This window comes from Nerophis lumbriciformis, linkage group LG15, assembly GCF_033978685.3.
Source record: "Nerophis lumbriciformis linkage group LG15, RoL_Nlum_v2.1, whole genome shotgun sequence".
NCBI classification, from domain to species: domain Eukaryota; kingdom Metazoa; phylum Chordata; class Actinopteri; order Syngnathiformes; family Syngnathidae; genus Nerophis; species Nerophis lumbriciformis.
The window spans coordinates 32,223,060-32,250,160 of NC_084562.2; the positions used below are offsets into that span (position 1 = coordinate 32,223,060).

Here is a 27,101-nt window from a genome sequence, read left to right on the forward strand (position 1 = left end):
TGTGTGCACATGACGTTTGCGACACTTTTGCCAAGAAAGATGTGTGTGTGTGTATCCAGATTTGTGTGCTTGTTATACAATCTGTGTGTGCGTATCCAGATGAGTGTGTGTGTAATACAATCTATGTGTGTGCGTATTTAGATCTGTGTGAAGCAGGAACCCTGGACTGGCTGTTTTACTCGTGACTTGCTACACTTCTCAATTGTCTTGTAAATTTCTAAGTATTGTAAATATGGACTTGGATTGGATTTGGGGTTGCTCTATTTTCTATTATTGGATTGAATTAAAATTATGTGATTTAACAAATAACATTTTAAAAATATGTTTTTAAACCAGCACTGTGGGTGTAAATCGCAAGTCAGCAGCCAAAAGGAGCTTTTTTAACCTGTAACCTGTTTTGAAAAGGTTTTATTATAATTTACATAATAGTCAAATAAAATATGATGTGAATCAAATTGTGAGCCCAATAATTAGAATTGAATCAAATTGTGAGGTACCCAAAGATTCTCACCTCTACCTTTTAATAAGAACACGGCGGGCCAGGACTTGATGAGTTTGTCGTCATAAGCGTGACATAAAATGCATGTTTTTGGAATGTGGGATGAAAACAAAAACCTGTACAGTACAAGCATAGGGAGGATAAACTCCACATAAAGAAATACTAAAAGTTGCTTGGTTATTAAATAATAATTCTATAAATAAATGCAAAGTTTTAGCATTGATGCTAAGCACCGTATCTACAGAGAATCAATTTACTGTATTTACTGCGCTTTCTCTTCTGTGTGTGCTTTGTTTTTATGTGTGAAAACAAACACATTTCTTCAAGAACAATTTTTAATGTGCCACCATGCTTGTATTATTTTCCTACCTGACTTTGTGTTTACTCACAGTCCTGTAATACGCAGCAGCAACAAGTCCTGTCTCCTGGTGTTTTTTTTTTACCACCTTTAACTGATTGTCAGTCAGGAAATTAAAAACTGCCAAGGTATGGCTGCGAGGAGTCTCCGTCATCACAAACCCATAAAGCACTTTATTGAATGAAACCCCGGTGACCAAAAAAAAGAAAAGAAGAAAAATAAATAAATAAAAAAAGCAATAAAGCAGCAGCAGTGTATGGAAGCAACACTATCATTAGTAGCTGATGTCTGTGCAGACAAATACACACTTTCAAGATAACCACAGTGACAGAGGTGAGGTCCAAGAAAAACCTGACAAATAGTCGAATGTTTGAACACTGCCTCAAATATATTTAAATTGCCAACTGAGAGTTTGGTTGATAATCCTATTGTTTTTCCATGCAGATGTGCTCAACGATGCCATCTTTGATGAGGACCACGACGAGATGGTGATCGTCAAAGACATAGACGTGTTCTCGATGTGCGAACATCACCTAGTGCCCATCATTGGCAGGGTAAGAAATGCAACTACACGCACACACACAAGCTTACACAGTGATTGGTATTCAGGGAAAAACAGAAACATGATTATTGCTCTCTGTTAGGATCTAAGGAAATTGTAAAAAAAACAACAACAACAAAAAAAAGAAAGCAATGACAATAAAACCTATAGGTAAAGGAGTACAGTGGGACCAAATTACCGGTAAGTCTTATAATGACAACCCATGTACTGTGTGTGAATTCATATTCATATTTCTCCTTGGAGTGGTGGAATTAAAGACACTGCTTGTAGTTTCGATATGTGTTTCTCTCTCAGGACCTCAGGGCCAATGACTAAATCTTCATTCTTATCCTGGTTAAGCTGTAAAAAGTTATCAGTCATCCAGGATTGAATATCTATAATGCAATTTAGAAGACTATCGATTGGCAAAGGTGGGTAGAGTACCCAAAAATTGTACTCAAGTCAGATTACGGTTACTTTAGAACAGCGGTGCCCATTACGTCGATCGCGAGCTACCGGTGGATCGCGAGCTACCGGTGGATCGCGAGCTACCAGTGGATCGCGAGCTACCGGTCGATCGCGTAGGCTGTGTCAGTCGACCGCCAGCCAGGCATGAAAAAAAATAGACCTAAAAATGAGCGATCATAAATCTTCACTACGACGTCACTTTCGTCACTTGATTGAAATTCAAGGCGCCCGAGGATCTTGTGAAATGATGCTGGCTACTGCCAGCTCAGTGTGAAGGAAAAAATACACTTTTTTATTTCAACCGTACCTCCCGTCAAAAGCCTAAAGACTGACCGAACAGTTCCTGTGGACGTTATCATCACTACTGTCTGATTCCAATCAATGCAAGTCATCAGAATCAGGTAATACACCAACTTATATTCTTGTCTTCATGAAAGAAAGGAATCTATATGTGTTAAACATGCATGTATATTCATTAAAACACCTTTCACATGTGAACAAAAACGGCAAAATAAATAAATATAAATTATATATATATAAATGTGTGTGTGTGTGTAAATTTATATATATATAAATGTGTGTGTGTGTGTAAATATATATATATATATATATATATATGTGAGTGTGTGTGTGTGTGTGTGTATATGTATATATGAGGTAGATCACCTCGACTTGGTCATTTAAAAAGTAGCTCGCCTGCTGAAAAAGTGTGGGCACCCCTGCAAGTAAGCAAGTATTCCATGAATAAACTACTGAAGTATTTAGTAACTTGTGAGTAACTTCTGATTCATTTAGTAGCTATTTTTTATGGTTCTTGGACTACAGCCAAGGCTCCAGCGCCCCCCGCGGCCCCAAAGGGAATAAGCGGTAGAAAATGGATGGATGGATGGATGGACTACAGCCATAGTTGGTGTGTGTGCATGTAAGACTAAAAAATCATATACAATTTACTGCAAGATGTTTTCTCCAGTTGGAAGTGGAATTCTTGTAGGCTGAGATGTGAACATTTCTACTGACACAGGTGCTTTTTACTAGTTTGAAAGTAATCACTGAAGATTTGTACTGCCTTATCTGACGTCATGTCACTTTTTACGGTCAGTACGTATCTATGCACTGAATTAGTCTGATTTGTCAATTCGATTTCTTCTATTTTCACACCTACATGTGAAGTTGTAATTTCCATGCTCTTATCTCTATTGTGACTGTTGGCCATATGCAGTGTGCCTCTTGTACACCTGGGGGTGATTGTGATCATTTCTACTTGTTTAGCTACAGTATGTGGTAATGTTAATACAGTGGAAAAAGAAAATGCTACATGCCATTATGCTAGTGATAGTAACTTTCAAGCTCCAGATCTACTTTCTAGTATTTTCCGCTGCCATATGGGTTGGTTAGTAATTATTTAATGCGTTTAAATGACAATTGTGGTTATTATGAACAACAAAACATACAAAAAGATTGCTATTTTAGTCAACTGTTTTAGGAGCTTTCGGTTCACCAGTTTTCTCAAACAGCTGTAATGTGCTGGCATCATGTCACACAAAGTGTAATCTTTGGGAACAATCTGACACTTATTAAACAAGTAAATCTCAATTGTATCATATACTTTAAAATACCAACGTATTTCAGCTTCTCAATCTGTACTGTGTGCTTGTTTGGCATCAACAGTCTCTCACCGCTGGCACGTCGAATGCCAGGCTCCGTTTGATTGGTTAAATGGGGTCAAGTGTCATTTGTGCTTATGTTGGATTGGTGAAACAGAGTCATGTGACAGTGCCTGCCGGAAGAAGGCTCGCTCATAAATGAATACATCTTTGCAAGCCTTAATAGATAATAAATAATTGTGATATGAAATGTAAGTGAAATGTGAAGATCGGAATTAAATTAAATGTAACGGTGTAAAAGTAGCGTTTCTCCTTAACAAAAATACTCAAGTAAAAGTTAAAATTATGTTCCATTAAAACTACTCTGACAAGTACAATTTATTAAAAAAGTTACTTAAGTAAATATAACTGAGTAATTGTTGCGCGTTACTACCCACCTCTGACAATTGGCCTTGTGTCATCAGGAGACATGCACAACTGTGGAAATTAATTCCTTGTCTCTTGATGACAGAGCCAAGTGGAATCATTAAATTATTCAAAATAATAGGACCTAAAATAGATCCTTGAGGGACACCACAAGTGGTTTTATGGGTCTTTGAGGAGCATGTATCCATATTTACCCCACATGTTTTGTCTGAAAGATATGAAGTAAACCACTTGTGAACTGTACCAAGTGTTTTGGGTATATTTAAAAGAATGAGTTGATGTACTCAAACTGCACTAAAATCCAGTAGAATCAAGACTGACAGTTTTTGAGAGTCAGCACACAACCTGAGATCGTTGACGATCTTCAAAAAGGCAGACTGTACTGTGGTTCACCCTAAATACAGACTGAAACTTATATAAAATATTACATTTATTTAAAAAAAATCATGTAATTGTTCAAAAACATTTTTTTTCCAAAATTTTACTTAAAAATTGGAAGTTCGATACAGGTCTATAATTATTCAAATGGTCAGCATTTAAATTGCTCTTCTTTGGCAGAGGCTTCAGCACTGCCGTTTTAAAGTCAGTAGGATAGACCCCAATTGATGCAAGCAATTTAAGATGTTGAATATGAAATTTCCTATATTTATTTCTTGTAAGGGAATTAGCCAAAAATGAATTATTGACATAAACAAGCAAGTAAACAACAATTAATGGTCAATACATTCACATCTTAATTGAATAACGTGCAACCAACCCTTTATGCTGAATTAACAAAAGGAAATATTTTCTGCCCTCATTTTCAATACTCAAGCAATTTTCAATAAAACTACAGTAACCAACATTTTAACAGTATTGTAACAGATTCAAGGCTGAAACGACGCGTCGACGTAGTCGACGTCATCGGTTACGTAAATACGTCGACGTCATTTTTGTGCGTCGGCGCGTCGCATATTTACGTCACACAACTGTCATGGCGGAGCGCAGAGCAAACGATGCGAGCGAGGGGAAAAAAACACGCCAAAAGTCGTCAAAAGTGTGGGAGTATTTTAATAAACGGCCTAATAATGTTGTTTTATGCACACTGTGTCGAGCGGAAATGGCGTATCACAGCAGCACAACGGCTATGAACGAGCATCTAAAAAGAAAACATCCGACAGCGTTCTTCCCATCACCATCAACGAGTCAATCATCCGCGTGAGTATACGTTGTCATTATTACACAAAAACATGAATGTGTTATTTGTATCTGTGTTGTAAATTCATAAACTAAAGCACCGTTTTGCTCTGAGAGGCGCGTTTGACGTGCCTGTTCAGTGTTTACAAAGACGCGCTCCTCTTTAACGCTAACGTTAATAAGTTGTACAAATACCTTTTACAACATTAACAGTTACATATACTATCTTTAACGCTAACGTTAATAAGTTGTGCAAATACCTTTTACAACATTAACAGTTACATATACTATCTTTAACGCAAACGTTAAGTTGTACAAATACCTTTTACAACATTAACAGTTACATATACTATCTTTAACGCTAACGTTAATAAGTTGTGCAAATACCTTTTACAACATTAACAGTTACATATACTATCTTTAACGCTAACGTTAATAAGTTGTGCAAATATCTTTTACAACATTAACAGTTACATATACTATGTACAAACGAACAATTAACTTCACTTTAATCATACTATCGTTGTGTTATTAACCCAATTTAACAAGATAATGTGTGTAGTTTAATTAACCTTTTGTATTAAAGTAAGCTGTATTTGGGTATATTTAAAATGAAAATTAATTGTTGTCTCTTATGTTGCAGCAAACGACAAAGCAGTGTCCAGGATTTTTTTCCAAAGAGGCATGGGACTGAATGCACACCCCAAGTGGCCGCTGACCTGACTGATGGTGTCCTGGAAATGATGGTCATAGACATGAGGCCATTAAATATGGTAGAAGGGGAAGGGTTTCAAAAAATGATCAAACGGTTTCACTCTGGCTACACACTACCATCAAGAACCCACTTCACTAAGCTTATGAAGCAAAAATACACAAAGAAAATGAATGAAGTCAAAGCAATCCTGAAAAATGTGAAAGGAAAACTGACACTCACAACTGATGCATGGACAAGTATGGCCACTGAAGCTTACCTTGGTGTCACCATTCACTTTGTTAATGATGAGTGGGAGCTTGCCTCAATTAACTTGACAACAATGCCCCTCATTGAAAAGCACACTGCAGAAAACATTGCCTCTTGGATTGAGGATGTTGTCAATAAGTTTGAAATAAACATAAAACTAGTACAAGTCATTGTACATGACAATGCTGCAAATGTTGTTGCAGCTTTAAGAGTTCTTGAGGAAGGACATGGTGTTTCATCCCTCAGATGTGTTGGCCATACTCTACAGCTTGTAGTTAACCATGCTCTAAAGGACAACCACATCAGCAGAGCTTTAGGAGCAGCAAGAAGTTTGGTCGAGCACTTCAGAAAAAGTGAGCTATCCAGTACAAAACTAAAGGTTAAGCAAAAACAAATGGGTTCTCCAGACCACAGCCTCATACAAGATGTGTCTGTGAGATGGAACAGTTCCTTTTACATGATTACCGTATTTTCTGCACTATAAGCCGCCCCGGGTTATTAGCCGCACCTTCAATGAATGGCATATTTCAAAACTTTGTCCACCTATAAGCCGCCCCGGACTATAAGCCGCGCCTACGCTGCGCTAAAGGGAATGTCAAAAAAACAGTCAGATAGGTCAGTCAAACTTTAATAATATATTAAAAACCAGCGTTCTAACAACTCTGTCCCAAAATGTACGCAAATGTGCAATCACAAACATAGTAAAATTCAAAATAGTGCAGAGCAATAGCAACATAATGTTGCTCGAACGTTAATGTCACAACACACAAAATAAACATAGCGCTCACTTTCTGAAGTTATTCTTCATTCGTAAATCCTTCGAATTCTTCGTCTTCGGTGTCCGAATTGAAAAGTGTGTGTATAAGGTAAGACATATTATCTGGCACTTTGTTTCGCAATATTATGCAAACACAACTTTTCCTACCTTCTGGTACCTGCTGATCTGTATTTGGGATCTCTATAAATCCTGAAAAATTGTGCGAGTCCGCCTTTGTAGTCCGTGATGACACCGTAGTCTATAAGCGTCTTTTCATGAACCGGAAACACCAAGAAGCACCACCTTTAAAATCATCCAGGTGAAGTTCGCTTGCTAGCGTTGTTGCCTTCATTCGAATAGTGATGGTGCTGACACTTCTGCTTGCTGCTCTCTGCTCAACAACCCACTGTTCCAGTTTGTCCTCCAACAGTTGCCATCTTGCTTTGTTCCCTCGGAAACTCTGTTTTGTCTTCTTTACCTGGCGCAGGTCATCTTCTTGCTTCCTCCACCTACGCACCATTGATTCATTTATGTTATATTCTCTTGCTGCTGCTCTATTTCCGTGTTCTTCGGCATGACTTATTGCCTTAAGTTTAAATTCTGCGTTATACGCGTGTCGCTTAGTAGGAGCCATTTTGTGGTCTGGTCTTTACAGATGTAAACACACAAAGGAAATGAAACGAAAATCCGCGCTCTTCTTCTTCTTCCGGGGGCGGGTGGTTGCTTACAGTAGAAGAAGAAGCGCTTCCTGTTCTATGGGGGCGGGTGCTTACCTTGGCGGTTGCTTGCGTAGAAGAAGAAGCGCTTCCTGTTCTACCGGGAAAAAAGATGGCGGCTGTTTACCGAAGTTGCGAGACCGAAACTTTATGAAAATGAATCTTAATATTTATCCATATATAAAGCGCACCGGGTTAAAAGCCGCACTGTCAGCTTTTGAGTAAATTTGTGGTTTTTAGGTGCGGCTAATGATGCGGAAAATACGTTAGTCGCCTGCTTGAGCAGAGGTGGCCAATAACAGCAACTCTGTCAGATCCGGAGGTCACTCAAAGAGGGAAGCATTTTCTGGATCTTAAGGCTGACCAGTGGAGCTTGCTTGAAGAACTTGAACAAGTTCTGAAACCTTTTGAATGTGCAACTGTGTACCTGAGTGGAGAATCTTATGTAACAGTTTCCGCTGTCCCTCTGCTGGTCAAAGGGCTTCGGAAGGCTACACAAACTGCTTTTGAAAATGCATCAATCAAGTGTTTCCAGGTCACTGCTGCACGTGAGATAACATCCAGGTGGGAAGCCAAGACCACATTCAAAGATGATGGACCAAATGTGTGCATATTAGCAGCTGCACTTGACCCACGATTCAGGAAGCTGAAATTCCTGACTGCAGATGAGTGTTTAAAAGTTCATGCAATAGTTCTGGAGGAGAAAAGAAGGGAAAAGGAGACACACGCTCAACAGGGCACAGCAATGCAAGTGGAAAGACCAGATGCTGACAGGCGGCCTGTATCTTTACTAGACACACTTCTTGGCTCAGATTCAGATGAACTCAGCAACAATGAGGAAGACAACGATGACAGTAATGATGCTGAAATGGTCAGAAACGAGTTAGTGTCTTATTTTGGAGAATCCCCCATTTCCAAGGATGAAAACCCATTAAAATGGTGGAAAGAACATCAGACAAGGTTTCCAAATCTGGCAATGCTGGCTCGGTCTTACCTCTCAGTTCCAGCCACATCGACCCCTTCTGAGCGCCTATTTTCAGTTGCTGGGAATATTGTAAACAAGAAAAGAAGCAGCCTCACCCCAGAGCATGTAGACATGCTAACCTTTCTTCATTACAACTGTTAGTCACTCACTGGAATGAGTAGAATTGGTTATAGTGTACTGTGTTGGACTGGATGTTTATTTTGCACATTTTAAAAGCAATACTTAATGTTTACAGTGCTCCAGAATATTTAGATTGGCACAAATGTTTACAGTGTTACAGAATGTTTTGCCATGTTTTCAATGTTGACTGAGTGGCCATACTTTTTTTTTTTGTAAATAAAAGCCATGCCTTTTGAAAAAACTGGCCTAAATTTATTTTTTTCATCTTAATTTTAAATTTAAAAAAAAATTGGTAAAAGGAAAAATAATCTATAGATTAATCGAAAAAATAATCTATAGATTAACCGATTAATCGAAAAAAATAATCTATAGATTAATCGATAGAAAAATAATCGTTAGCTGCAGCCCTAAACAGATTACCTGCTAAATGAAGCTCCCTGACCCGGGAATATCTGTTTTCCACCCTGGTGTAGCCGATGAAGGACGGGGTCCCAGGTGTGTGGAAGCATGTATGGCCCCTCATCTCTGTTGATGGTGTTGGCCCCTCGTTTCCTAATTTCCATAGTTTCCTTGATCCATCTCTTGCATTTCTATCTTTCTGCCAGTTGTTGTGTTCCGGAAGACAATGTGATGCCGTAACTTGTTCCACTGTTACTTATGTTGTGACGGCTGCGTCTTTTGTGAGCTTCAAGTTCTGTTTAGTTAATAATTTTAATGTTTTGTCGTTTGTCTTTGTTGCGGCTTTTGCCATCGTGCTGTAGATGAAAGTTTCTGTGCTGTAATTTGTGATATTGATTTGTGGCGTTTTTATTTGTTATGACCTTTCTCGACCGCCATAGCTATCTGCCATTGTTGTTTTGATGATGCCATTGATGGTAAAATAGACTTAACGTTTAACGTTTTTATCATCAAAAGTGCTAAAGTTCATATAAAGTCCACCCTTCTTAAATCCAATGTTTTCCTTTTGCTAGTATCGATAAACTTGATCGATTTCTTTTTAAAAAGATCTTGGATCGATACCTATCTTCTGAAGGGCAAACTTGCAGAGCACAGATCGATATACTTAAACTTTGTGAATATAAATCAATCTAACGATATTTCTATCAATGGTTACACCCTTATTGTCTTCTTTCTCGTGAATATTTTTAATGTCTGTGCTGTTGATCGGCGCCGTGCGTGGTGACATAATGCGTGCCCACAGGTATCGATAAGGGAATTGTTAACAAAACTGTCATATTATTCCCAGGAATCGAAACCCTGGGAGCCGGTTCTCGACAAGAACCGATTTTCGATTCTTATCTCTATGTCCGTCCAATCATTGTGTTCCGTGTCCATGTTGTCTTTAACAGCATTGAAACCTGTGACTGCTGTTCAGTGCAAAGTAGATTCTACCCACAGCAAATAATAAAATGCACATTTAGATTTTTTTTGGCCACCAACTGGTGTTGACATTAGTGGTTGTTGATTTAATCGAAAGTGAAACTAATCATTGCTCGCGCATTTACTTGTGACTTTGAGACATCAGGAAAATGAGTGAAAATTAAAGATTTTTTCACCCTCTGCAGTTTGTTGACATGGTTTTACTTCATTTGGTCGTATTTCTACTTAGACTCTTGTGATTTGATAAGATATTTTATATTCTTATCTAATAAAAATAGGGTATGTGTTGACTACAATGAATATAAAGCTTTCGTGCCTGCACACATTTTTATTGCGGTGGCTAACAATCGGGAAAAAAAATCACATTAATTTTGTTAGTGGCTGTGGTGGAATCCAAGTTACAGTAATACTGGTATGCTTTTATTCCGGAGCTTATTTTGTAATGAACTTGAACTTTTAATGCTGTCTAACGAGACAGTACTTATTTTTCGATGATTGTCTCACTCCATATAAAGAGGAAATTATTACTACAACATATATCCACATAAACAGACCCATTTTTCATAAAAAGGACCCCTTTAGCTCCCTAATTTTATGTCGACAAAAACAAATCAAATCAACTTTATTTATAGAGCACATTTAAAATTTACCACAGGGGTAGCCAAAGTGCTGTACAATGAGCAGGTTAAAAGATAAAACGAGTACCGAGCAAACACAACACAACACAAACAGAACACGATAAAAAATAAATAATTAAAATAGAATTAATAAAAACATAAAAACAGGATCACAGCAGGTGTATTATGGGGCGCCATTGCAGGATGGATATCACTCAGTGTTAAAAGCCATGGAATAAAAGTATGTTTTTAAGAGAGATTTAAAAACAGGAAGAGAGGAGGCTTGTCTAACACTCAGGGGTAGGTCGTTCCAGAGCTTGGGAGCAGCAACGGCGAAAGCTCTGTCACCTCTAAGCTTCAGCCTTGTGTCAGGGACCGTCAACAGCAGCTGATCGGCTGATCCTAAGGATCGGGTGGGGCAGTAAGGCTGAAGGAGGTCGGAGAGATAGGTTGGCGCGAGGTTGTTTAGACATTTAAAAACAAATAAAAGGAGTTTAAAATGTATTCGGTAACGCACAGGGAGCCAGTGAAGGGACGCTAAAATAGGGGTGATGTGCTCACGTCTGCGGGTCTGTGTTAGCAGACGAGCAGCAGAGTTCTGCACGAGCTGCAGGTGGGCGAGGGAGGCCTGGCTAATGCCAACATACAGGGCATTACAGTAATCAAGACGAGTCGAGATAAAAGCGTGGATTAATTTCTCAAGATCATGTCTTGATAGAAGCGGTTTCACTTTCGCTATTTGGCGTAATTGATAAAAGCTTTTTTGAACGACGCTGCTGATTTGTTTTTCGAATTTAAAATCTGAGTCAAACTTTACCCCCAGGTTTGTGACAGAGTCGCTGAGATACGGGGTCAGAGTGCCGAGGTCAACGTTGGGGGAGGGAGAGCGACTTGGACCGAACAACATAACTTCTGTTTTATCTTCATTTAGGCTCAGGAAGTTAGCTGAAAGCCAGACTTTGATGTCGTGCAGGCAGTCAATAAGACGTTGAACCGTGTTATTTTGTGCCATGGGAAAATAAATCTGGCAATCATCGGCATAAAAATGAAATGCAATACTGTACTTCCTAAAAATAGAACCAAGGGGGAGAAGGTAAAGCGCAAATAAAATTGGGGCAAGGATTGAGCCCTGGGGGACCCCATGTGGTAAAGGAGCTGTGGACGACATAAAACTGTCTACTTTTACACAAAAACAGCCGAACATGTATGTAGAACCTATTGTGCAAAACAAACTTTTCTTACCAATTGGTACCTATTTTGTGTGTTTGAGATCTGCATAAGTCCCAAACATTTTAAATCAAATCATAGACGCATGGTGGAGATATTTATAATACATTATTGCCTTCTGTGCCGTTATCAATCCGGTTTTTACAGTTTACTCATTTGAATTTGAAACGGTAATACTAATCGTCAGGAGTTTTACCGCAAATCATCATTAATACTGGTAATTGTTAACCCCTAATTGATTACTTTTTTATATGCCCAATGTGAATTGAATATGTAGGAAAGTTTGGTTGTGTGGCGTCATATTGTATACATAAATAAATAAGTAGGTCATGCGAAAGCACAAAGGTCCCATTGACCAGTGGGTGTGAAAAGCAGCATCAAATGCAAACAGTTCCTGATCTGGCCATAAAGGTGCAGCATTGATTTAGCCTGGTAACAAAGGGGAAACTGGACAAATTTATTGATTGATTCGTGGGAACTTAAGACGTAAGTAAAACGGAAAATAACCGAGTGCATGAACATCACAATGTCACATGTCACTGTGTCATCCACACAACTGTTTCCTCAGTTCGTCATTATCTGGTATAAAAAACAGACAACATGAGAAACAATTAGATTAGATGAAATCTGTTTATCTTCAGCTTTCCAACCCCATGGCCAACGCCTTTGCTAGTTTTACTCTCCGCCGAAACCTCATTGGTAATTTCCCTCCTGTATGTGTATTGGTGTCCAACCTCACTTATCCCTCCATCTTGCCTGCAGGTGCACGGCGTCGAAGACAATAGGGGATGGACATTTTTTTCTTTTCCAATGGCGTAAACAGCCTCTGATGACAGCAATGAATCACACACTAAGCACATGTCTGCTTGTGCGTGAGTGTGCTTTTGCGTGCGTTTGTGAGTGCGTGTGTGTGTGAAGTGTGTGTGAGGTGTGTGTGTGTGTGTGTGTGTGTGTGTGTGTGTGTGTGTGTGTGTGTGAAAAGCTATGAAGTGGTTCTGTCTGTCCCTAGCTTGTCATTGTCAGAAGCATTGCCTCTTATTCAGCACCTGTCCTGTCTGACTCATTACAGGAAATGACACACATCCTGACACACTTTGTCGTAGCAGTTGTCAAGAACGCGTCATAATAAAAGCAAATTAATCATTCATTCATTCAGTCACGGGTGAGCTGTAGTTCATCTCAGCTGGGACAGGTGGTGTACATCCTGGACTGGTCATTTATCATTGCTCAGTCACAGGCTTGTGAAATGTCCGCAAAAACGCAGAAATCTATTTTTGTGTCAAAATATCACATCTGCATTTTTTTTTTATGAAATAGGATGTTAACAAAATTTGTTGAACACTCGCCTCAGCCGCAAGTACTCGTTCCTTTTGCCTAAACGCCACACTGAGTTGCAGGGCAGGGAGACGATCAGGATTGCTCGTTAGCATATTTAGCATCATCAAGGTAGCTTTCTTGTTGTTGCCAGCGTTCGATTTTCGAGCCACAACGTTGACGGCTGTCTACTTTGCTGCTAATCATATTTGGATGATTACAATCCGAACACTATTAGTTTCCAAACAAGTTGTAGTTCCAGAGCATTTATTAGTAGCCAGCAGAGGTGGGACCAAGTCATTGTTTTGCAAGTCACAAGTAAGTCTCAAGTCTTTGCCCTCAAGTCCGAGTCAAGTCCCGAGTCAAGACAGGCAAGCCCCGAGTCAAGTCCAAAGTCAAGACTGGAAAGTCTCAAGTCAAGTCCTAAGTCCTGCATTTTGAGTTTCGAGTCCTTTCAAGTCCTTTTAACCACAGACTAATATATTAACACAGATTGTGTATGCTTTTCAAACGCTGTATTTATTTATTAAAACAAGTGCATTTTAAATTGCAGGAAAGAAAATTGTGCTGACATTGCACTTTATAATAGCACTATTAACCAGTCATTTTTAACATTAACTCATTCCTTTACAGAACAAACACATTGAAAAATAAAGTGCAAATGTACTTATTTGTACAAAAGTGTTAACATTGAAAAAACATGACATATACGTGAACATAACAAAAAAGTTGTACTTTTTATATGTCAGGGCCCTATGCTGCATTGCATTTGCAAAAGACCAAATTAGCCAAGAGTCTGTCAGTCATTTGTGCACGATGGGGGCGTAGTATGATGCCACCATGGCTGAAAACTCGCTCCACTGGAGCACTGGAGGCAGGCACTGCCAAGACTCTCATGGCCACTCGGAACAGTGAAGGAAGAGTCTTCATGTTCAATGCCCAGAACAAAAGGGGGGAGAGAGTTGTTTTGGGTTGGTGCACTACTTGTAAGTGTATCTTGTGTTTTTTATGTTGATTTAATTTAAAAAAATAAATAAAAAAAATAAAAAATATTTCTTGTGCGGCCCGATACCAATCGATCCACGGACCAGTAGCGGGCCGCGGCCCGGTGGTTGGGGACCACTGAGGTAAACAACCAACAGTATGTCAGAAAGCTAGCTAAAACGGTACACATATTCATAATATAGTATACATTTTAACTGACCTTTATTTTACTATTTTTGTCTTTTTTTAGGTGGCTAAAATACTGTGCTGCTGACCGCCGTCTAACGTTACGTGTGATATATTGACTAACGTAACCCTGCTTAAAAAAAATCACTGAACAAAAAGTATGAATAAGGTAGTGAACTGCAACAGATTCCCGTGTTTGCAATAACGTTATAACGTTAGCAGTGAGTTTACAGCCTCACTGATTTAACTACACAGCAAATAAAAGTCACGTTACTTAGCCAATAAACGTTATCTTACATTCAAAACTTACCGTTCTTTGTGCAACTTCAAATGCCGGACGAAGTTGGAAGTTGTTGCCTCTCCATCAGTCATTTTCGAACCGCATGTGTTGCATACTGCAAACCGTTTTGTGTTGACCACCTCGTAATTTTTATACCCAAACGAAATTATTTTAGGCATCATTTTTTGTTCACTGGCGTGTGGTTTGGACATGTCTTCTTCGTTGGTTGTCCTGCAATTTGATTGGATGAATGCTGTGTGATGAAAACAAAGTAGATGTAATTTGATTGGCTGTTGTACTGAGAGCACACCAGCTGACACACGCAACGCTGATAGACAAGTACACAATGAAAAATACGGAGCGCTCCCGAATAACTTTTTCATCTTTGGGTTTTGGGGAAAGTAGCAAGTCATGTCAAGTCATGTCAATTCAAAAGGCTCAAGTCCAAGTGAAGTCACAAGTCATTGATGTTAAAGTCTAAGTCGAGTTGCAAGTCTTTTTACATTTTGTCAAGTCGAGTCTAAAGTCATCAAATTCATGACTCGAGTCTGACTCGAGTCCAAGTCATGTGACTCGAGTCCACACCTCTGGTAGCCAGTGAGAAGGTACATTTTTGACGTGACTGATTGTAAACAGAGGAAGTATGTTACCTGAAGGAGCGCGGCTACAGGTTTTTTGCGTGCATGTTATAGAATTTTACATAACATTTTCAATAATAATAATGTTACTACATTTTCTACTATAAAACTAAATTCTGTGGTACATTACAGGGGACATGTAAGTGTCAAAAAGACAGCCAAAAGAGGTTGGTAGATGAGAATAAATCTAAAAGTAAAATACAGTGTAGAAATGCACCCAATTGCAGGAAATGTAGTCTCGATTTCAAAATTTTCTGTCTTCCTGCTGATAGAAATGTTCCTCTTTTTTTCTTCCATTTTTCCTTTTTTTTTCTCAAAGGGTACATGCCTGCAGTCGAACAAATGTAAACAGACAACGTGGCCCCAAAACGATTCTTAGAGTACATGTACGTGATGAAATGGAATTGTGTTGACTACATTTTGAAACACTACTTTCATGTTATCTTTTCTAAGCCTGTTTTGAGGTGTATTGGCGCTCACTGCTTCGTCATACAATTCCACACACCCAAAAATATGAACACAAAATTCATTTTTAAAGAGTAATTATAGTTTTGTATGCAGACAATAATAACAAAATAATTGTGCGATTAAAAAAGAGCGATTAACTAATTATGATCTGTAATTATATCATCTCTTCTTTAATCTTACGTACTTTAAAAATGTTGAGAGGTATTTTCATTTAAATTAATTACATTATAAAGATAGATGTGGAAACAAAAAAGTGACTTTATGAAGTAATGTATTGTCTTTAACAGACTTGAACAGATGGAGTCTGTTTTATTTTGTAAAATAAAACATCCAGTCAATATAAAGTGCTGAAGCATCGAAAATGCATCAAATGAATGCATCAAAAATCAGTCAGTACAATTTTCCGAACAATAAGTGTGAAATGTTGAACTTTAACTCAGCTGCTTCAGATTATATAAAATAAAAAACAGATCCATCAATCACAGTGCTATTATCCATCTATTCATCCATTTTCTACCACTTGTCCCTTTCGGGGTCGTGGGGGGTGCTAGAGCCTATCTCAGCTGCATTCATATGTTACTTATATTGGTTTAAGAGAATACATTTAACAAATAAATAGTTATACTGTATTTGTCACAATTACATGTTAAACTTTGTAAAACGGATCAGAGTGAAAGTTGTCTTTGATTGACTTTCTTGAATGCCTCGTACACGTCTTCTTTCTTGACTGCATCATACATCATGAGGACGTAAACTTGCTGACACGTTCTGGTTTTCGTCCACCTGCAGACATGCGGGCATGTGATTTGTGACACACACGGGCAATTAAAACAACATTCTCCTTCATGGAAGTATGCTTTTAAATATTATGTAATACATCACTGGATGTGTTAGAAGAGTATAAAGTCAGATTAATATCGGTCAAAATATCCATCCCATTCATCCATTTTCTACCGCTTGTCCCTTTTGGGGGAATTAATTGCAATTAATGCGATGACTTTACACCCCTACAAAATACAATGATGAATGAAATTAGTTTACCCTTTCTGTAAAACTCTTGATAGCAAAGTCAGTGATGAGCAGAGCGGGAGAAGGGGAGGGAAGAGCCATGCGGACGCCTCTAGTTCTGTCATGAATTCAGTAGGGTTTCTCATCTTCTTTATCAAAGTGATGGTACTTACAACTTTCTTTGGCCCCATGATGGGTTATTTTACAGTCATAATCAATAAAAAAAAGCTCAGAGAGAGTAACCAGCATGTGGGATTCTTTGTTTGGGCACTTGATTCCGTGGAACGATTGGCAGACAAACGGACTACAGTGGATCAGAAGAATCAGAATCAGCTTTATTGGCCAGGCATGGTTAACACACAATTAATTTGACTTGGTAGACTGTGCTCCATTTGTACAATGTAAACAATAGATACTACCAATTAACTAAAATATAAACAAGTACTTAAATAACTAATATGTGCTCAATATTGGCTCAGTGGTGAATAGAGCAAAAGGATGATGATGTGAAAATTAGGTAGTACATTCACAGTGACAGATTAGTTCCCGAGGTATTTCACAGCAAAAGGTCTGACACTCTGACTACATTTACCATGCAAGCCAGAGTGGCCCAATTTAGATTTGATCAAAATCATATTTTTTACAGCTGACTGTTTAACTTACAAGTAAAGTGTGATCTTTATCAGTCTCCAGAATAAACACACAGGCCCCAAATGCGGCACCAATGCGGCATCAATGTCACTTGCATGTGCACATAAAATTAAAACAAAGGAAGTTGACCAGATTCTGTAAATGAAACAAGGGTGTTGCTACTACTACTATTCATCAAAATAAAAGCCTAAAAATAAGTTGTTTTTTTACATCAAAATAAATTAAAGTAATACAATGTATGTATGAATGTGTGTATATATACATATATATATATATATATATGTATGTGTGGGAAAAAAATCACAAGACTATTTCATCTCTACAGGCCTGTTTCATGAGGGGGGGTACCCTCAATCGTCAGGAGATTTTAATGGGAGCATTCGCATACCATGGTTTATATAGGGCACAGAGTGGGTGGCTACAGGCTGGCCTAGGGGCGTGGTGATTGGCTCATGTGTTACCTAGGAGGTGTTTCCGTCTATGGCGGCATGTTGTTACAATTTCGCTGCGCTTGTTGAGGGATGACAGGTCTGGACGATAGATAATAAACAGCTTCTCTTTCAAGCATAGGTTGCATCTTTTATTACCACTATTGTAAGGTGTGCTGGATGCAAGAATTTGCCATGTTATTGAATATTCAACATTATTGTCTTTGAGGTCCCAAATGTGTTTGCTGAGTTCTGTGGTATTTCGCAGGTTTTTGTTCCTGAAAGAAGCCTTGTGATTGTTCCATCTGGTTTTAAATTCTCCCTCGGTTAATCCTACATATGTGTCGGATGTGTTAATGTCCTTGCGTATTACCTTAGATTGGTAGACAACTGATGTTTGTAAGCACCCCCCGTTGAGGGGGCAATCAGGTTTCTTTCGACAATTACATCCTTTGTTGGTTTTGGAGTCGCTCTGTCTGAGGGCCGACGGCTCATTTGCAATTGTTTTGTTGTGGTTTGAGATGATTTGTCGTATATTGTTCATGCAGCTGTAGCTCAATTTAATGTTGTTCTTGTTGAATACTTTTCTTAGGATGTTGTCTTTGGGAAAGTGTTTGTCAATCAGATTGAGGAATTTGTGTCCAATGTTCGTTGAGACGTTTTTGCTGTATGGGGGGTTGTACCAGATGATGTCGTTCCGTTTTCTGTTCTTTTTTGGCTGGTTTCCTGGCGTGGGTTCATAGGTGAGGGTGAAATTGTATCCGCTTTCATCAAGGGCTTTTTGGTACGGGGGGGTTGCTTGGTCAAATTCAGCTTTGCTAGATGACAGCATCGATAGCCTTTTATTGATTCCGGTAGGTATTCTTTTCGTGGTGGTGGGTGGGTGGTTGCTGTCATGGTGCACGTATTGGAGTGTTGTGTTGGGTTTCGTGAATGGTTGGTAGCTGTTATTTCTCAGGTTGAAAGTGACGTCAAGGAAGTTGACGGTTTGCTTGTTGGCTTCAATCGTGATCCGTAGGCCGTTCTCTTTGAAAATTTGGCATATGCGCTTCTTGGTATTCTCGCTGCTCCTTGGTGAGGCGCGACACACTGCCAGTCCGTCATCACGGTAAATACCAAGGTTCAGATTGAGGCTAGCGAGCTGGGAGAGGAGGAAACTCCCAACGAGTTCACACGTTTCTGCTCCGTCAAAACTTCCCATAGTGACGTCAAATGTTGCATTGTTCTTTTTTTGCTATATATATATATATATATATACACATGTATATATACATATATATATATATATATATATATATACACACATTCATACATACATTGTATTACTTTAATTTATTTTGATGTAAAAAAAACAACTTATTTTTATTTTTATGCAATATATATATATATATATGTATATATATATATATGTATATATACACACACAAACAAATATTGTACATTCACACACTGATGGCGGGAGCTGCCATGCAAGGCGCTAACCATGACCAATCAGGAGCAAGGGTGAAGTGTTTTGCTCAAGGACACAACGGACGTGACTAAGTTGGTAGAAGCTGGGGATCGAACCAGGAACCCTCAGGTTGCTGGCACAGCCACTCTCCCAACCGCGCCACTCCATCCCCCCGTGATTTGTAACGCCTGCCGGAGGGGAGGAGTGTAAATAGTTTGTGACCAGAGTGTGAGGGGTCTGCGCTGATGCTACCTGCCCATTTCCTGACCAGTTATTAGCTGTATCCGAGATGGGGGTAAGGTTGACACAGACAATCTTTTCTGCAGTCCTCATTGTCTGTTGCAGTCTGTGTCTGTCCAGCGGTGTTAGGGGGTAGTGGGGGGTGTATATTGTAGCGTCCCGGAAGAGTGCTGCAAGGGGTTCTGGGTATTTGTTCTGTTGTGTTTATGTTGTGTTACGGTGCGGATGTTCTCCCGAAATGTGTTTGTCATTCTTGTTTGGTGTGGGTTCACAGTGTGGCACATATTTGTAACAGTGTTAAAGTTGTTTATACGGCCACGCTCAGTGTGACCTGTATAGCTGTTGACCAAGTATCATGGCATTCACTTGTGTGTCTGTGTGAAAAGCTGTAGATATTATGTGATTGGGCCGGCACGCAAAGGCAGTGCCTTTAAGGTTAATTGGCGCTCTGTACTTCTCCCTACGTCCGTGTACACAGCGGCATTTTAAAAAGTCATACATTTTACTTTTTGAAACCGATACCGATAATTTCCGATATTACATTTTAAAGCATTTATCGGCCGATAATATCAGCAGTCCTATATCATCGGACATCTCTAATACTTGGTTAATATTCAAATCACAAAATGTAAATTGAGTATTGTTGGCGCTTTTTGAATGGTCATTTATTGGATTTTATTGGTGGAATAGTGGAGCTGGCGTTAGCTCCGCAGAACTATTATTTACGTTTATTTAATATTTAGAATGCATTAAAAAAAAATTCATTCGTCGTCATGTCTTTCCTAAAGATTGTGAACGATAGGCAAAATTCCCCCCAAAAGTGCAGTTCAATCATCAATCAATCAATCAATGTTTATTTATATAGCCCTAAATCACAAGTGTCTCAAAGGGCTGCACAAGCCACAACGACATCCTCGGTATAGCCCACATAAGGGCAAGGAAAAACTCACCCCAGTGGGACGTCGATGTGAATGACTATGAGAAACCTTGGAGAGGACCGCATATGTGGGTAACCCCCCCCCTCTAGGGAGACCGAATGCAATGGATGTCGAGTGGGTCTAACATAATATTGTGAGAGTCCAGTCCATAGTGGATCCAGCATAACAGTAAGAGTCCAGTCCACAGTGGGGTCAGCAGGAAACCATCCCGAGCGGAGACGGGTCAGCAGCGCAGAGATGTTCCCAACCGATATACAGGCGAGCGGTCCGCCCCGGGTCCCGACCCCGGACAGCCAGCACCCCATCCATGGCCACCGGATCTGTGTGTCTTCCCCTCCACAAGGGATAGGGGGGAGCAGAGGAGAAAAGAAAAGAAACGGCAGATCAACTGGTCTAAAAAAGGGGGGCTATTCAAAGCCTAGAGTATACAAATGAGTTTTGAGATGGGACTTAAATGTTTAGCAGTGTCATAAACTTGGCAAAGCAATTTGAGCGTAGCACTGCTTGTCTGCACCATAATGAAGCAGAATGAGTCTAACGCTCGTCAGGAATGTTAAAATAATATCAGTTCCCCTTTAAGAGTGTTTTTTAGATAAGTGTTGTCTCTTCACTAATTCTTACACTTAAAGTTGCAAGTAAAAAAATTACTTGCAAGTAAAAAAATTAGTTACAAGCATACTCACCATTATTTGGCTAGCAAATGTCAGAGTGAACCCCCATAAGATCCGACCAATACATTTGGTCTTACTCGCTAGCATTAACTAATGGGTGAAGATTGAGATAATGCTTTGTTTTCCAAGCATGGGAAGGAAAAACATTGAGTTTGGCTCCCTGTGCGTTACCGAATACATTTTAAACTCCTTTTATTTGTTTTTAAATGTCTAAACAACCTCGCGCCAACCTATCTCTCCGACCTCCTTCAGCCTTACTGCCCCACCCGATCCTTAAGATCAGCCGATCAGCTGCTGTTGACGGTCCCTGACACAAGGCTGAAGCTTAGAGGTGACAGAGCTTTCACCGTTGCTGCTCCCAAGCTCTGGAACGACCTACCCCTGAGTGTTAGACAAGCCTCCTCTCTTCCTGTTTTTAAATCTCTCTTAAAAACATACTTTTATTCCATGGCTTTTAACACTGAGTGATATCCATCCTGCAATGGCGCCCCATAATACACCTGCTGTGATCCTGTTTTTATGTTTTTATTAATTCTATTTTAATTATTTATTTTTTATCGTGTTCTGTTTGTGTTGTGTTGTGTTTGCTCGGTACTCGTTTTATCTTTTAACCTGCTCATTGTACAGCACTTTGGCTACCCCTGTGGTAAATTTTAAATGTGCTCTATAAATAAAGTTGATTTGATTTGATTTGATTTGATAATGAAGCAGAATGAGTCTAACGCTCGTCAGGAATGTTAAAATAATATCTAAAGGGCAGACATTGATCCATGAAAATATGGAAAAGCTACTGATGGTGTGTTTGACGGAAAAGCAGCTGGAAGGAGATACCATATGGAGGTCCACTCTCCAAAGAAAATGCAGTACATTATTATAACAGTACTTCAAGAACTACTGTAGTTGTTAGTAGTAACTTCTATTGAAATATTTTTCTTAAATTATTTCTACAAGTTTAAAAAAAAAATGATTTTAAAAGACATGTTATATGTTGGCCCTGTGATGAGGTGGCGGCTTGTCCAGGGTGTACCCTGCCTTCCGCCCGATTGTAGCTGAGATAGGCTCCAGCGCCCCCCGCGACCCCGAAGGGAATAAGCGGTAGAAAATGGATGGATGGATGGATGTTATATGTTAAAATTGTCGCATTGTAGCGCGGTAGTCATGTTCTAAAGATGCGGAAGTACAGGAAGCAGAAGAAACAGTGTGCAAGTAAGAAACATACAAAAACAGCGTGTTGTTTAGCGGCGTACAGGAAGCCCAAGGCAAAACTTGGTTTAGCATGATAACAAAGTCTGGAACATAAAACAGTGCGTAACGCTAACATGAATGCAAATCATCGGCAATGGCAAACAATGGACCTGCGCCGAGTGAACGGCGCGACAAGTATATAACGGTGCTTGTATAGTGGCGGCAGTAGGTTGGGACACTAATCACTTAACAGAATCTGGTGTGTATGATCAGCGCACTTAGCAACCAGAACGTAAACAAAGCAAGGCACGCTGGAACAGAAAAAGACTTTAAACATAGGAGAACTATAACAAACACCAAAAAATGTCATGACAGGGGCCAAGCCCCAATGACATAGATTTAAATTAATTATAAATGGAACATTGATTTGAGATGAAAACAGAACCTGTTAAGCTCGTAGGTTGAGGTACTACTGTAGTTTGTAATGCATATTGTTCGGCCATACCATAACTGTGACTGTACACAAAAACTTGGGCAAACGTTTGACATCATTATTTGGGGGCCTCCAAAAACAGAGGAACTGTGCATCTCCTTGCCTTTTTGTCACCCTATCTCACTAAGTAAATATGGTGGAGAGAATCATTATTTGATCCCCTGCTTATTCTGTAAGTTTATCCCCTAAAAAGGAAATCCATAATGTTATATTCTATGGTAGGTTTATGGTAAAAAGAGAGAGATGGTAAACACATGTCAAATAATCAGAAAAAGCAAGAAAACTTTAAATAAAACTCAAATAAGTAGTTGATCTTCTATAAAAATGTACAGACACCCTCCAAATCCTGAATGTTTTATCAATCAATCAATCAATCAATCTTTATTTATATAGCCCTAAATCACAAGTGTCTCAAAGGGCTGCACAAGCCACAACGACATCCTCGGTATAGCCCACATAAGGGCAAGGAAAAACTCACCCCAGTGGGACGTCGATGTGAATGACTATGAGAAACCTTGGAGAGGACCGCATATGTGGGTAACCCCCCCCCTCTAGGGAGACCGAAAGCAATGGATGTCGAGTGGGTCTGACATAATATTGTGAGAGTCCAGTCCATAGTGGATCCAACATAATAGTAAGAGTCCAGTCCATAGTGGGGCCAGCAGGACACCATCCCGAGCGGAGACGGGTCAGCAGCGTAGAGATGTTCCCAGCCGATGCACAGGCGAGCGGTCCACCCCGGGTCCCGACTCTGGACAGCCAGCACCTTCATCCATGGCCACCGGACCTGTGCCCCCCCCCCCCCCCCCCTCAAGGAAAAGGGGAGCAGAGGAGAAAAGAAAAGAAACGGCAGATCAACTGGTCTAACAGGGGGGCTATTTAAAGGCTAGAGTATACAAATGAGTTTTAAGATGGGACTTAAATGCTTCTACTGAGGTAGCATCTCTAATTGTTACCGGGAGGGCATTCCATAGTACTGGAGCCCCAATAGAAAACGCTCTATAGCCCGCAGACTTTTTTTGGGCTCTGGGAATCACTAATAAGCCGGAGTTCTTTGAACGCAGATTTCTTGCCGGGACATATGGTACAATGCAATCGACAAGATAGGACGGAGCTAGACCGTGTAGTATTTTATACGTAAGTAGTAAAACCTTAAAGTCACATCTTAAGTGCACAGGAAGCCAGTGCAGGTGAGCCAGTATAGGCGTAATATGATCAAACTTTCTTGTTCTTGTCAAAAGTCTAGCAGCCGCATTTTGTACCAACTGTAATCTTTTAATGCTAGACATAGGGAGACCCGAAAATAATACGTTACAGTAGTCGAGACGAGACGTAACGAACGCATGAATAATGATCTCAGCGTCGCTAGTGGATAAAATAGAACGAATTTTAGCGATATTACGGAGATGAAAGAAGGCCGTTTTAGTAACACTCTTAATGTGTGATTCAAAGGAGAGAGTTGGGTGGAAGATAATACCCAGATTCTTTACTGATTCGCCTTGTGTAATTGTTTGGTTGTCAAATGTTAAGGTGGTATTATTAAATAAATGTCGGTGTTTAGCAGGACCGATAATCAGCATTTCCGTTTTCTTGGCGTTGAGTTGCAAGAAGTTAGCGGACATCCATTGTTTAATTTCATTAAGACACGCCTCCAGCTGACTACAATCCGGCGTGTTGGTCAGCTTTAGGGGCATGTAGAGTTGGGTGTCATCAGCATAACAATGAAAGCTAACACCGTATTTGCGTATGATGTCGCCTAGCGGCAGCATGTAAATACTAAAGAGTGCAGGGCCAAGAACCGAACCCTGAGGAACTCCGCACGTTACCTTAACATAGTCCGAGGTCACATTATTTATGACTGTCACTTGGCAACTTGAACTCCCTCCACAGGATTTCAATGGGATTAAGGTCTTCATGTGATAGTTCTGAAACCACTCCTTTGTTGTGTCGGCCATTTTCACGCTGAAATGGATTTGACAGTACATTGACAGACCCCTTGGTAAAGTTCTTGTACTCTTTGCAGACAAACCGCTATGAAGCAGAATGTCTCCACCTACACGTTTGAGAGTAGGGTTGTGTTGTTGAGGATTTGTCCTTTCATAAAAAGGATGGACTGCTACTGAAAAGTTCCAAAATCAGCTGGGGATCAGATCAATGGTATGAGTTGAAAATACTGTAGAAGAAATCGTTAACCTTCACACATGTTTGATGTCACTATCAGGCTGCTGCAGGGAGGAGAGTGGAGGCCACAGAAAGAGGAAAAAGAGGAATAGAAATCTTCGCACGCTTGCTTCCGCTGCCCTTTCTCTCATCTCGTCACCAAATTGCGTCTGACATTTGGGTGGAGCGTGTGTTTCAGAATTAGAGCCTGGAGCCTTCCACAGTAGTGATTCTTCAGCTGATGATGCTCAGACTCTTCCTTGCTTGTCTGCCATCCTTTTAGTTTCTATATGGACAACTAGATTAAGAAAGCATGCTATTATACTGTACTAGACATGCACTTACAGAAACACTTGAAGATAACCATAGAGCCAAAACAAGAGTAGAGCAGATGGCACAGTCCTAAACACTAGTCACATGTGAAACCAAATAAAAGGACATAAACAGCAATTTATAGGCAACTTGGAACCCCTCTGATCAGATGTTCGATCAGGCCTGATTAGATATAGCAGTTTCTGTTATTTTTGTTTAAAGAGAATCTTTAAAGATTTTATGAAACAATATAGATTTTATTTAACACTTTCTCGTGGTCTAGAATGTAGATACCGGTAATATGTATTGGATATGCATTTGTGTAAAGTTTGAATACATTTTGCTTCACAGTCACTTTTTTTAACTTGTTTTTTTTTTTTTTTTTACAAACGTAGTATGTCTGCAAGATGTTCGCTTCTGGATGCATTTCCAGATTTCAAATAAAATCACGCCCTACCTACCAGAGGTGTGGACTCGAGTCACATGACTTGGACTCGAGTCAGACTCGAGTCATGAATTTGATGACTTTGGACTCGACTTGACAAAATGTAAAAAGACTTGCAACTCGACTTAGACTTTAACATCAATGACTTGTGACTTCACTTGGACTTGAGCCTTTTGAATTGACATGACTTGACATGACTTGCTACTTTCCCCAAAACCCAAAGATGAAAAAGTTATTCGTGAGCGCTCCGTATTTTTCATTGTGTACTTGTCTATCAGCGTTGCGTGTGTCAGCTGGTGTGCTCTCAGTACAACAGCCAATCAAATTAGATCTACTTTGTTTTCATCACACAGCATTCATCCAATCAAATTGCAGGACAACCAACGAAGAAGACATGTCCAAACCACACGCCAGTGAACAAAAAATGATGCCTAAAATAATTTCGTTTGGGTATAAAAATTACGAGGTGGTCAACACAAAACGGTTTGCAGTATGCAACACATGCGGTTCGAAAATGACTGATGGAGAGGCAACAACTTCCAACTTCGTCCGGCATTTGAAGTTGCACAAAGAACGGTAAGTTTTGAATGTAAGATAACGTTTATTGGCTAAGTAACGTGACTTTTATTTGCTGTGTAGTTAAATCAGTGAGGCTGTAAACTCACTGCTAACGTTATAACGTTATTGCAAACACGGGAATCTGTTGCAGTTCACTACCTTATTCATACTTTTTGTTCAGTGATTTTTTTTAAGCAGGGTTACGTTAGTCAATATATCACACGTAACGTTAGACGGAGGTCAGCAGCACCGCGTATTTTAGCCACCTAAAAAAAAGACAAAAATAGTAAAATAAAGGTCAGTTAAAATGTATACTATATTATGAATATGTGTACCGTTTTAGCTAGCTTTCTGACATACTGTTGGTTGTTTACCTCAGAGGTCCCCAACCACCGGGCCGCGGCCCGGTACTGGTCCGTGGATCGATTGGTATCGGGCCGCACAAGAATTTTTTATTTTTTTATTTTTTAATTTTTTTAATTAAATCAACATAAAAAACACAAGATACACTTACAAGTAGTGCACCAACCCAAAACAACTCTCTCCCCCCTTTTGTTCTGGGCATTGAACATGAAGACTCTTCCTTCACTGTTCCGAGTGGCCATGAGAGTCTTGGCAGTGCCTGCCTCCAGTGCTCCAGTGGAGCGAGTTTTCAGCCATGGTGGCATCATACTACGCCCCCATCGTGCACAAATGACTGACAGACTCTTGGCTAATTTGGTCTTTTGCAAATGCAATGCAGCATAGGGCCCTGACATATAAAAAGTACAACTTTTTTGTTATGTTCACATATATGTCATGTTTTTTCAATGTTAACACTTTTGTACAAATAAGTACATTTGCACTTTATTTTTCAA

General features: G+C 39.7%; 1 protein-coding gene across 1 annotated transcript in view; it reads left to right on the forward strand.

Annotated features, from left to right (window-relative positions):
- The window catches only part of gch1 (GTP cyclohydrolase 1), a 79,370-nt gene that overhangs the window by 37,823 nt on the left and 14,446 nt on the right, over positions 1-27,101 (forward strand). Inside the window, exon 2 of the mRNA XM_061975058.2 lies at positions 1,302-1,411. Coding sequence (XP_061831042.1) covers positions 1,302-1,411 — 110 coding nt within the window. The remainder of the gene's footprint in view (positions 1-1,301; positions 1,412-27,101) is intronic.